The 12,011-nt window shown below is 52.9% G+C and overlaps 1 protein-coding gene across 2 annotated transcripts in view; it reads left to right on the top strand.

Moving 5' to 3' along the window:
• The window catches only part of DLGAP4 (DLG associated protein 4), a 131,375-nt gene that overhangs the window by 71,158 nt on the left and 48,206 nt on the right, over nt 1–12,011 (top strand). The window contains exon 1 of one of the 2 annotated variants that reach the window (XM_053926225.1): nt 3,337–4,356. The exons of the other annotated variant lie outside the window; for it this stretch is intronic. Coding sequence (XP_053782200.1) covers nt 4,326–4,356 — 31 coding nt within the window. The 5' untranslated portion in view covers nt 3,337–4,325. Of the gene's footprint in view, nt 1–3,336; nt 4,357–12,011 lie in introns of those variants that run through there. 2 annotated transcript variants of the gene reach the window in all.

The raw sequence follows: 12,011 nt of genomic DNA, 5'->3' as shown, positions 1-12,011 counted from the left end.
GACTAGTGATGTCTGCTGTGACCGAGATAGCTGCACATATCTGACATTCCTGATTTAACCCAGTTAACCTCTCGTGCGTGTGCATACACATGCACACACATGTTTGTAGATCTTTTACAAGGAAACTGCAGCCTAGAAAAGGTGAATGGCTAGTCAAGGTCACCCTGTTAGTGGAAAACACCCAAGCAGCTGTTTTCCAGTTGGGTCTGCCTGACTTGAGTTGGCCATTATCCTGTCTACTGGGGAGCCACCCACGGTCCTGGTAAAGAGGTGCAGTATGATCACAGAGTTTCAGGGAGAATAATATATGCAGTACGGGCTGATGAACTGGGGGCTGGTACAGTGATCCAGGAAAGGCACAGTGAGGCCTGGGCAAGGGCCACAGTGTCTGAGAGTGAGGGAGGATCCAGGAGACCTTCCTGGAGTGCTTAGTGAGGAGCCAGAATCCCCTATTCCTGAAACAGGCACTCTCCACAGAGGGCACTGGGCAGAAGGCAGCTTCCTCCCTGGGCTCCTCCAGGCCTTGGACATGATATGGTCCTGGTTAATTGAGTGCCTAGTTTATGCTCAGTGCGTGGATTATCACTCTTCTGAATCCTATTTTTAGGCAGACCCATTGGACCTTCTGGAGGAAATAGTGATTGGGTTTAAGGACTTGCGGGGAGGCCGATGCCAGGACTAAGATTCTTGAACAAGACAGAGGCGTTCCTTGAACTGTCAAGGGTGGAGAAGTCACCCCAAAGGAGGAGAGACTAGAGTACTTCAATGCAACGTTGGAGGCCCTCTGGTATAGCGGGACATGAGCCTTGCAATCAGGCAGCCCTTTCATTGCCTCGATGTTCATTGATCACCTGCAATGGGCCAGGTTGTGCTCTAGGCACCAGACACATCTGTGAACAAAACAGAAACCCTCGCCTTCATGGAGAGTACATGGGGTGAGAGGAAGGCAGACAAAACAAAAAGCATAAATGACACATAAGTATATGGTTTATTGGAAAGTGGTAGGGGGCAAGGGGTCTTGGGAGTGCTGTCAGGGTGAGGGGAGGGGTACCATAGCATAAATGGGGTAGCTCGGGTAGAACTCATTGAGAAAGATATTTGAGCACAGGCTTGGAAGAAGGGAGGGAACCAGGTGTGCTGGGGAAGTATGCCAGGCAGGGGGAGGAGTGACACAAAGGCGCTGGAGTAGGAGGGTGCCTGGTGTGTTAGAAGAGGAGCAAGGGCTGGTACGGCTGGGGCAGAGCAAGACACAGTCGTGCTCATGTATAGGGGCTTCCTGAATTTTTCTAAGTAAATCAGTTTAAAGATAAACACTAAGTGAATAGTACACATGCAGCATAGGACAAAGTAAGCTAATATGTTCAAAGTCTTAGCACTGTGCCTGGCCCAATAACCCTCAGTTACTTTTGTTGTCATGTGCCTTTAAGCAAAGATGGGGACAGTGGTGTCTGAAACACTGTATCATCTTCAGTAGGATTCTTTTCTCCCTTTAATTTATACCACAAAAGTTGTCTTTTATTTACATAATTTCTTTTGAAGTAGATTTTATACACTTGAGGCTGAAAATTGAAACTACTTTTGCCACAAAATAACTGACATTACATTCTTAGTTCTTTCATGATATAGTAACATTAAAATATTTTTGGAAAGTTAAATGGCAATTTCTTAAAAGGTTTTATTTATTTGTATTTTATTTTTTAAAGATTTTACTTATCTATTTCTTTACAGAGAGAGGAAGGGAAGGAGAGAGGGAGAAAAACATCGTTGTGTGGCTGCCTCTCACGTGCCCCCTACTGGGGACCTGGCCGGTAACCCAGGCATGTGCCCTGACAGGGAATTGAACCTGCGACCTCCTGGGTTCGCAGGCCGTCTTTCAATCCACTGAGCCACACCAGCCAGGGCCAGCTTCTGCTTTCTTATTTCTGCTGTGGAATTCCACTACTGCTGCTCGCTCCCTGTTCTTCAGGGGAGAGGGTGCTGTTGCACAGGAGGGACTTGTGGCCCTACAGGGACACCAGTGGAGGGTACAGCAGGGGCACACTGCAGCTTTCTGAGCTCCCAGAAGAAACTCAAAGTGCTCTTCCTCCGGTCTCTTACAAGAGAACCAGGTTGGGGAGCTGGTTCTACCCCTGAGGCTCAGGAGTCCCCACATCTCTCTTATTTTCCCTTTTCTTTCTGATCCTTTTCTGTTCTGCTTCATCTTCTGCCTCTCCAAAGTCGTGGGGGTTCTGGAGCGCAGCATCCAGAAGCGGGTGAGAAGAGGGAGGGGAAGAGGACCCCAGCTCCTGCTCCTGCGCCCTCTTGGGGTCGAACTCCGTGGGACCAGAGCCTTGCCGGGTTGCTGGTTCGAGGCGCCCCTTCTTTTCTCCATTTGACATTTGGAAAAGAGATGCACGGAGAAGGGAAGGCACTTGCCTAGGTCACCCCACAAGGCAGGCTGGGAAGCAGGAGTTGCGTCTGTGGATGACAGACCTACTGTAAGTGCGGTCCGGGGGAATGAGACCCGCCGGGAAAGGACTCTGAACTTTGACAAAGGGGGAATTGCAGGGTAGAAGCAGGGAACTGGGAGGGATACGAGGCATTTTTGAATTTAAGCAGCACCTAATGCACTTGCCCTCCAGGGGACTGTGGGTGTGTAGGTTTTATTACATCAAAGAGGAAATGTAGGCTCAGGGAGGGTGAATGGGCAGCCAAGGTCACACAGCCCTCCGGACATTGAGCCAGGATTCCAACCCAATCTGGGAGGCTCAGGTAAAGCCAGCAGAGTGAGGAATGGAGCTGCAGGGACAACTATGAACAGTTACGACAAGAGTCAGGAGTACATGAGGTCTAACTTGGCCCTACAAGGATGAAAAGACCACCTCAGGACGCTTGCTCTAGGCCTCAGTTTCCCCCAGCAGCCGATAGCTGTCCCACTGGTGAAAGGATGAGAGCGCTTCTAATCCGCCTCCCGCGCCGAGCAAGCGTCCGGTTCCAGCTGGAACCGGTTAGGCTGAGCAGCTTGAGGGGCGGAGCCACCATCCCCCCACCCCGTGCCCTGGCGTGCGCGTGCCGACGTAGGTCCGCGCTCCTTCTCTCCGTCGGGTGACTCCCACAGGATTGAGCGCCCCGCGCGCTTGCGCACCAGGCCAGCCGCGTGCTCGCGCGCGGCAGGCCTTGTGCCGCGCAGGCTTTGCGCGCCCCCGCAAGCCCCAAGATTCCCAGTTCACGCGCGCGCGGCTGACGCGAAGGGCGGGGCAAGGCGGGGCCGACGCGGGTCTTTAACCCAGAGGCCCCGCCCCTCAGGCGTACAAAACCGGAGCCTCGGGCCGGGCCGCGTGAGGGAGGAGGGTGAGTGCCCGCAGCTGGCCGCCGCTGCCGCCAGCCGGTCCGTCACTCCGTCCATCTGTCCGATCCACGTCGTCGCCGCCGCCGCCTCAGCCCGGACGCCTGGGGCCCGCCCAGAGCCGCCCGGAGCAGCCGCGGCCCCCCGAGGAGACGGGCGCCGCCCCCGCCCGGCCCTGCCCCCGCCCTCTTCCCCGTCTGTCCGTCTGTCCGTCAGTCCACCCGTCCGCTTGCGCTTCCGTCCTCCTGTTCAGCCGCCAGCCCTCAGCCGGTCTCCCCGCTCCGCCCGCTTTGTCTCTCCCCGGCTCGCTGTCTCTTTGTCTCTGCCCTCGCGCTGCCTCGCAGCCCCTCCCTCGTTCCCCATCTCGGGTGCCCTCAACGCGCTTCTCTCATCCCTCGGAGCCTCCCTTTCTGAGCGCCCCCACATCTTTGGGGGTCTTTCAGAACACCTTCCACACCCCCCAGGGCTCCCCTTTGAGCTTCCCGCATATCCTTTGGGAGCCCTTCCATCTGCACCCCTAGATCCCTGGGGTCTTGCCTCCTCTTAGCCCGCATTTCCTCAGGATTTTTTCCCTCTTTTGGTGTCCCCCCTACACATTGGAATCTCCGAGATCCCTTGGGGTCTCCTTGGAACCCCACAAAGCTCCCCAGCTCCCCGACTTCAGGGCCCCTCCCTGCTTTCCCTTGGTTTGTCCCCTGTCGCTGTCTCTCCTTGTCTCTTTTCAGGCCTCTGCCCGCCCCCCCCCCCCCATTTCTCTGGGTGGGGATCCCCTGCTTTGCTCTCCCTGCCTCTCTGCCCCCACATCTATCTCATTGGTCTCACCACTCAGTGTCTCTTGTGCTGAAGGCCCCCTTTTGAACCTGCTCTTTTGCCCGGGGCTCTTCACCCCCTTGCTTTCTCTGCCCCAGTCCCGTGTCTCCCCTTCTCTGCTCCTGTGTCTCTCCCTCTCCCCTTTTCTGTCTTTGCCGGTCTCTGGGTCTCTGACCCCCACCCGGCCCTCATGGCTTTGTGTCTGGAGCTCTTGAAGCAATGTGAGTGGTGGGGTGTCTGGGTCGGGCCGGAGTCCGCCCGCAGGCTGGCCGCGGCTGAGGCTCCATGGGGTTGGCGCTGGGGCGAGGGCTGGCACTGTGGCAGGAGCCTCTGGGCCTCCCAACAAAGGGGGCAAGCGGGGAGGGGCCGGGCTGGCTGGTGGAGCTGGGAGTGGGTGGCCTTCCTGCTCTGAGGCTTCTGCTTTAGTTGCTTGAGTGTGTGAAGGGTGTCATGGGCTGGGCGTCCCTGCCCGCTTGGCCCTGCATGGCCTGGCACTTTGTGATCGCTTGTGGGCAGACCTGGACTATTTTGGAGCTGGCAGGATGTGATATCACTTGGGCGTTTATTTAGATTCTCCTGGGGGTGGGGGCTGCGTTCTTGCCAACTTGAGTAATGAAATTTTACAGGGGGGTGCGGCCTCCTAAGCAGCTGGGCCGTGGGCTTTAGTGCCAGAACTTTGCAGGCCACCAGACTGGGCAGGTGAACAAGGGTTTGTGCTGCCTTGGTCTGGCAGAGACTCGTAATGAGCATGAGGGAAGAGAGTTGTTCTTCATCTGACCACCCTTGAGTATTGGGTTTGGTGGTCTAAGACCTCTGGGACCTGGGATCTGCCAGCTTCAAGCTGTGTGACCTTGAGAGAGACCCTCAACCTCTCCAAGCCTCAGTTTCCCCACCTTTTTAAAGAGAAGAATTGTACCAGCCTCACAAAGTTGTCTTAATGATCAAATGAGAGGTCTGTAGACATGTCTTGTGAACTGTCACCCTGTCTTTAAACCGAGCCCCTGCAGAGGGAAAGCGGCTTGCCCAGGGTACTCAGCTAGTTCCTGCACAGCTAGGACAGGGATCAGGGCCCGGGAACCCCGGCCAGAGTTCTTACCCTGCACTCCATTGCCACCTGATTGTTCGGGAACACCCCCTGCTCCTATGATAGGTCAGGAAATAGGCCATCCCGTATTTATTCCCTGATTCCCGGTGGCCGTTTTTTAGTTTGTGAAGACAAACAGGCATGCCCAGCTGGGTGTCTGTGCTGGGAGACAGCTGAATTTTCCATGTTCCCACCCCATTCTTGTCTGAGGGTAGTCCCTGCCTGGCCCCGTGGCATTTGGGAATAGTTACTTTGTAGTTGTAAGCCCTGGCTGCTTCTCCTGCTTCCCTGTAGAGTGGTGAAACAAAGTCCCCAGCCCAGAGAGGCTCCACGAACAGCTGGGGTCTGCTGTCAAGGAGCTAAGGATGTCCCAGAACTTTGGAGGAGGAGATGAGATCAGCTATGGTAGCCCACTTACCTTACAGATGAGGCCCAAAAAGACCAGGGACCCACAGATGGTCAAGCCAGGACTCCTGGGTACTGTTCCTGGCATTGCCTCTGAGGGTGTCACCTGCCCACTGGTGTATAATGACATTTCTAATACCCAGTGACTTTTCCTGAGGGCCTATGTTCAGTACACTATACAGCCTACTTGCAGTGCGGAGGAGAAGGGGTTGGGTTCCTGGCCTAGAAGTGAAGGATCAAGGTTCTGGTCCCCTCATCTCACCCACTCTCAGAGAGGCCACTTTCCCTGGGCTTCAGCTTTCTTATCTGTAAAATGGGAATAATAATCCTTGTCCCATGACTGGTTCTGAAATCATGGAATCCCTAAAGAAATTCTGTGGGGCAGAACGCCAAAGTTCTATTCCTGGCTCTGATGCTGTGTCACTTCAACCTAGAGTCCCCCTCTCTGTATTTTTCCTTCTGAAAAATGAGAGTTAGGCATGGTCTCTTAGGTGCTTCCAGCTCTGACATTTGAGGGTTCTAAGGTGATTCAAACATCACCTATTTGCACCTGCATCTCATTTTACCTGTTAAAAGTATGTTTGACACAGAATAAGAGGGAGAACGGGCTGAATGCTGCCAGGTGCGTACTGATGATGAGCTGTGGGGTTTCGCAGGAGAGGGGTCCTGACTGGGCAAGGGGATGAGAGAAGTCCAGCAGCAGGCAGTGCTGGAGCTGGGCTAGGCATGTTCTGCCTCCTAAACAGGCATACCTCAGAGAGATTGCAGGTGTGGTTGTGAAGCAGGGTGCAGCCAAGAGGAGGGCCCCAAGAAGGGATTTGTAATGGGGTCCAGGACTCAGGGTGTACAGGAAATATTAGAAAAATGTATGTAGGATGTCTTCACCCCCACAGGCCTGAGCCAAGGGGGATGGGACACATGGAACAGGGCCATTCAGAGCTGTTTTGGGTAGCAAGAGCTTTGCAGCTAACCCCTGGCACAGTCATTTAACATATCTATAACCTTTAACTGGTTTCATGGATGTGTTAAGTAGCTGTGGCCATGCTTTGAGCCAGGGGGATGGGACCAAATTCCACCCAGGATGGGACTGGGAAGTAACTCCCCCTGGTTACAGGGCCTGCGTGAGAGCGTGGAGATGATTGGCTCCATGCCATGGGGCCACACCTGCCCAGACTTACTATGGCAGCCCAGAAAAGCTGGAAGAATACAGGGATGCTGGCAGGTGTAGCTGACTGTAGGAGGAGTCAGAAATAGGGCTGCAAAGGAAGATGGGCACTGGGATTTAAACCTAGGCCCCGCAACCATAGGGAGAAGAGACCACGCGGCTTCAAAGAGTAGGAGGAGGACCACAAGGTTTTGGGGAGGGGGAGAAAGAAGAGACCATGCGGCTCTGAAGGAAGGAGTAGACCATGAGGTTCTGAAGCAAGTAGATAGATAGAGGTCCATGTGGTTCTGAAGTAGAGAAAAAGGGACCACGCGGTTCTGAAGGAGAGTAGAGAGGACCACGAGGTTTTGGAGTGCTTCTTCTTGCCACGCGGCTTAGGCAGCAGGAGAGACTTTGCAGCCATAGAAAAGGGGAGAAAGGACTCTTGCTGGTGGGCCGTGAGAAGGTGCCACATGGCTTTGGATTAACTGGAGATCGCAGCAGCTACACAGCTGATGGTGCCGGGAGCCTGAATCACGGACTTCTACTTCTTTTCCTGAGACACGGTACCCCGGACTGGGCACAGGGAGAGGGAAGGACTGTGCATCTGTGGGTATTCTAGAGGACTTTAGTATCTTATTGAAGACATTAGGTCATTATTCTAAGTTTGTGTAACTTTTAAATAAACAATTCCTTTCCTTTTCACCAGTCTCTGGCATTGAGAGATGTCTTTCCTCTGGTGGCGGGCATTGCGAACCTAGCAGGTGGGCGTGGGGGGAAGGAACCTCCAGAGACAGAAAGGCGGAATCCTTTCTGTAATAATTTATCGTGAACCACCCCCACCCCCTCTGCTCTGTAACAGTTGCAGCCCGCCACAGTAAAGTGAGTTAGGGTCTCTTTGCTGGTCTCAGAGGGTCTTGCCTTCGATTTGTAAAAAACACAACATCTATGAAGTGCAATAAGATGAGAGATGTCTGTACACAATTTTCCAGAGAGTAGAAATAGTACGGATTTTAGAGCCACAGACACCTGGTTTTAATCAGTCTCCATCACTCACTGCCTATGTAATCTTGGTCAAGTTAACTTTCTTTGAGCTTTAGTTTCCTCATCTGGACTCAAGGTAAATCATACTTACACTGCGGGATTAGGGTGGGGATTAAGTGAGATTGTGTGTAAAAAAGAAAAAAACACCCAGTACATAGTAGGCCCTTGATAAATATGAACTTTCACCTCCCCATAATATCTGAATCACTTCTTTTTGTGGAAAGAAGACAGATGCCCAGCCTCTCCCCCAGCCCCCTGTGGTTGGGGTTCAGGCAACAAGGAAAGCACCTTCTGGCTGTTTCAGTGAGTAATAGGAGTAATCCTCTAATTTCTCATTTGCTGTGTGAGGCATTGTGTAATCTGCCAGGCTCTTTTCTGACCATTGTTCCTCACAGCAGTCCTAGAAGGAAGTCGGAAGCTAGAGGAGTTCTCAGTTTCACGGGTGAGTGAAGAATAGGAGGCCCAGAGAACAGGCACCTGTTCAGGGCCCTACAGCATGGGTTTGTTGGGGTGGGCTTGAAGGCTCTTTACTTTTCTTCCCCCACAGCCCACAGCTTTGCTCCAAATTGATTGCTTCTGCCTGGTAGCCTGCCCCTCAGGCCGCCACCTCTGGGTCTGGCATCAGTTCTGCCAGAAGCATTTGCTTGACATTTCCCCAGCCTCTGAGCTCATCGCAGATTTAAACGGGACTGATTGGAGGCTGGCTGGGACTGAGTCACCACCTTCACTGGCTTTCTCATCCCAGCAGCAGCCAGACACACCCACAGGGTCACTGAGTGAGACCTGCTGGTTGTGGACACCGCACAGGACAGGCTTTCCTCCCAGAGCACCCATGGGCTCAGGAATGTCTCCCTGGGCCCCTATGGGAGGGCCACAGTGGTGGCTCCGTATGTTTTTCTTTACTTCCCAGGGACCTGGAAGCACAAGCCATATCGGGCAGTTACTGGCTTGGCTTTTCCTGCTCCAGGCCTTTATTTGTGCCCTCCCGCCTCTGTGGTGACCTCCCCTTTGAGGCCCACATTGTCACGTGCCAGCTCCTCTAGGAAGCTCTGCTGCCTCTGGAGTCGGACTGTGGATTCAGTCCCAGGTCCATTCTTGCTGACAGTATGGCCTTATGATCACTTTACGTTTCTGTGCCTCGGCTTCCTCATACATAAAATTTAGATTCCTCATCTCTGTAACATTGAGGTTCCTGAGCTGCATTCCTAAAGATTCTCATTTGGCAGGCCTGGGGACAGGAATCGGGTTTTTAAGCCAGCCTTCTGGAAGGAAAGTCTGATGCTGAGGGCCACAGTTTGGGAAAAGCTGAACTGAGAGTTTCCTGTGTTTGTATCACAGTTTGATTTGTCCCTGCTGTGCGACCTTGGGTTGGCCAACTTTCTCCGCCTCAGTTTTCTTCTCTGTTAAATTGGGATGGAAATGGTACCTCACAGGTTGCTGTGAGGATGAGAAGCCATGTAGTAAAAGCCTCTCAAGAAACGGGAACCTGTCTACTATATTGCTGTTCATTGGGTGTCAGGCACTGTGCCAAGCAGTCTGTGGCATTATCTCACTGCATTATTGCAGTGATCCAATGATACGGGTACCAGTATCCCCAGTTTACAGGTGAGAAAACTGGCCCCTCCTTACCATCTTTGTTTTGGGCAGGATTGGTTGTTTCCAGAAACAAGTTACCTTTCCCCTGTTTGACCCTGGCAGCAGACACTGTCAGACCTGGCCAGGGTGAAGCCTGTGGAATTGAACACCTGGGCAGGGATGCAGTCGAGTTGTCAGCATGAATTTAATGAAGCTGATGAGGTGTGCAGTAGAAGCATCTCTCAGGTTCCCGTTCTTCCAGTCCTGGCTATGGCTGCCTCTTGACCCTCAGCCTGTGTTGGAATCAGCTGGTTCCTCATCCACCCATTCCTGGGAACCAGGGCTACCTTAGAGACAAATAAAATCTATATTCTAGCCCTGGCCAGTGTGGCTCAGTTGGTTGGAGCATGGTTCCATGGACCGAAGGGTTGCAGGTTCCATTCCCAGTCAGGGCACTTTCCTAGGTTGCGGGTTTGATCCCTAGTTGGGGCACATAGAGGAGGCAGCTGATCAAAGTTTCTTTTAGAGGCTGCTGATCCATTTTTCTTCCACATCAATGTCTCTCTCTCCCTCTCCCCCTCTCTTGCCTCCCCATTTCTTTCTTTCCAAAGCAGTGAGAAAAAATTTCCTCAAGTGGGGATAAAAATAAATAAATAAAGTCTGTATTTTAGAGCTAAAAGATTATCATTTCTTGTTCACAGTGAGGAAGCAGAAGCAGGGAGGTGGCAGACAAGGACATGCCCTATGATTCCAGAGCCAGACCATGCCAGGACCCGGCAAGAACCATAGCCCTGTCTCCCCAGTCAGGTCTCCCCCATTTCTGTAAATCACTGGCCCCGTGGAAAACTGGAGCATCAAGGTCTGGTTTGGCCGGTGATCAGTTTCCTCATGGGACAGGAGCAAGAGAAGTGATTCCAAGTGGTCAGAGCTACACTCAGCTCAGCCTGGAGCTGAACTGGGTTTGGAAAACCTTTTCTGATCGGGGCCTGCCCTCCCAGCCTTGGGCCAGGCTCTCATGGGTTGGGAAAGAACAGACAGGCCCTCTGCCTCTGGGAACTTACACTCTGACAAGAGAGACAAGGCTACAATTATGAGAGATTGTGTGACAGTCTGTAATTAAGTATCCGCTGAGGAAAAGCATTGTCTGAGAAGGAAGAAATGACTGTGAGCCAGAGGAAATGAGTTCTGAAGGGGGTTGGATTCAGAGAGACAGAGGGCGGGGCTGATATTCCAGGGATTGGTTTGTACAGAGTTAGAAGTATGGGGCCTTGAAGGTAACACGTATTTGGGGAAACTGAGTAGACTAATTTTGTTGATGCATCAGAGTTCTGGCTAAAAAATCTGGGAGGGGTCAGGATGTTATAGGCCGTGTTGAGCATCAGCTGAAAAGCAGAGGCTTTGGGATGCCATGGAAGGTTTTAGAGCCATGGCAGTCCAACTGGAGGATTTTTTCCAGAAGATGAATCAGGCTGGAATTGGAGTGAAGCTTTGCAGGCATCTAGATGACTTAAGAGGGCGAGGCTCAGGTGGAGCCCGTGGGAATGGGAAGGGCCAGTTGGGAGAGCAGAGGATGTTGCAGTGTGTCCTGAGGAGAGAGCTCAGCGGGGGGCCTGATGGGCCAGAAAAGATACTGGGTGCTGCCGCTTTGGGGCAGGAAATAACATTCTAAGCACATTGCTCGTACACCTGCTCTGTGCCAGGCTCTGTGCCAGGGCCTCCCCGGGTGCTCTCAGGAAATCCTTACAACAAGCCTGAGGCAAGTGGACTTACCACCTCCATTTAACAGATAAGGAAAATGTGGCTCAGACCCAAGGCTGGCTGTGTGCAAACCCTGGCTCTTCCCATAGTTCAGCTCTGCTTTTTAGAAAGGAAGCTCCTACTGTTAGGGTTGCAGGAATCTAAGTCTTGCCCCTTGACTTTGGGACATGCAAATAAACAAAGCCCACAAACCCTGCTTTCTAAAGATACGGAAGGTTGGGGCTGGGTGCCAGCTTAGACTTTCTTCAAGGTAGGAGAGTCAGTGACGTGAGGGGCCTTCGCAACAGCAGTTTTACTCACCAGGCTGTGAGCAACCTCCCGAGATAGGCTGGTCCAACAGTGGGCAGATCCAGTGGGCCCATGGGGATTCTCCGCTAACCCCCACCAGAGGGTGTTTCCTGGCCTAGTCAGAGGACTCAGTCACCCACAAAGGCAGGAAAGGGCTTGTTCCAAGGAACCCTCAGGACAGGAGAGCCAGGCGATGGAGCCCAGTTTCCATTTCCCAGGCAATACCCATTGGGCAGAGAGAAGGGGACTGGAACTTACCAAGTGGCTACGGTGGGAGGCAGCAATGGTTGGTCCATCATGCAGCTAGAACACTGTAGCCTTGGTCAGTCGATCTCTGTATGCCCCCTGAGCAGGGCCTCGGCCTCGGGTGGGAGGCAGAGCAACCATGTAATAGGCACAGCCTCCATGCTTGTCTCGCCCCACTCCCTTGCCTCCTGTAAACACCCCCAGGGTCCATGTGCCAGTCTGCTTTGGCAAATGCTCTCTGAGCCCAGCTATGTGCAGGGTCGATTGTACTGCACCCAGGTTTTTCATACCTAAATCTGGGCAGAGGTTTTGATGCGAGATTTTTGTGTTCC

This window comes from Desmodus rotundus, chromosome 6 (genome assembly GCF_022682495.2).
Source record: "Desmodus rotundus isolate HL8 chromosome 6, HLdesRot8A.1, whole genome shotgun sequence".
Classification (NCBI taxonomy): Eukaryota; Metazoa; Chordata; class Mammalia; order Chiroptera; family Phyllostomidae; genus Desmodus; species Desmodus rotundus.
This window is presented reverse-complemented; position numbering and strand designations above follow the sequence as displayed.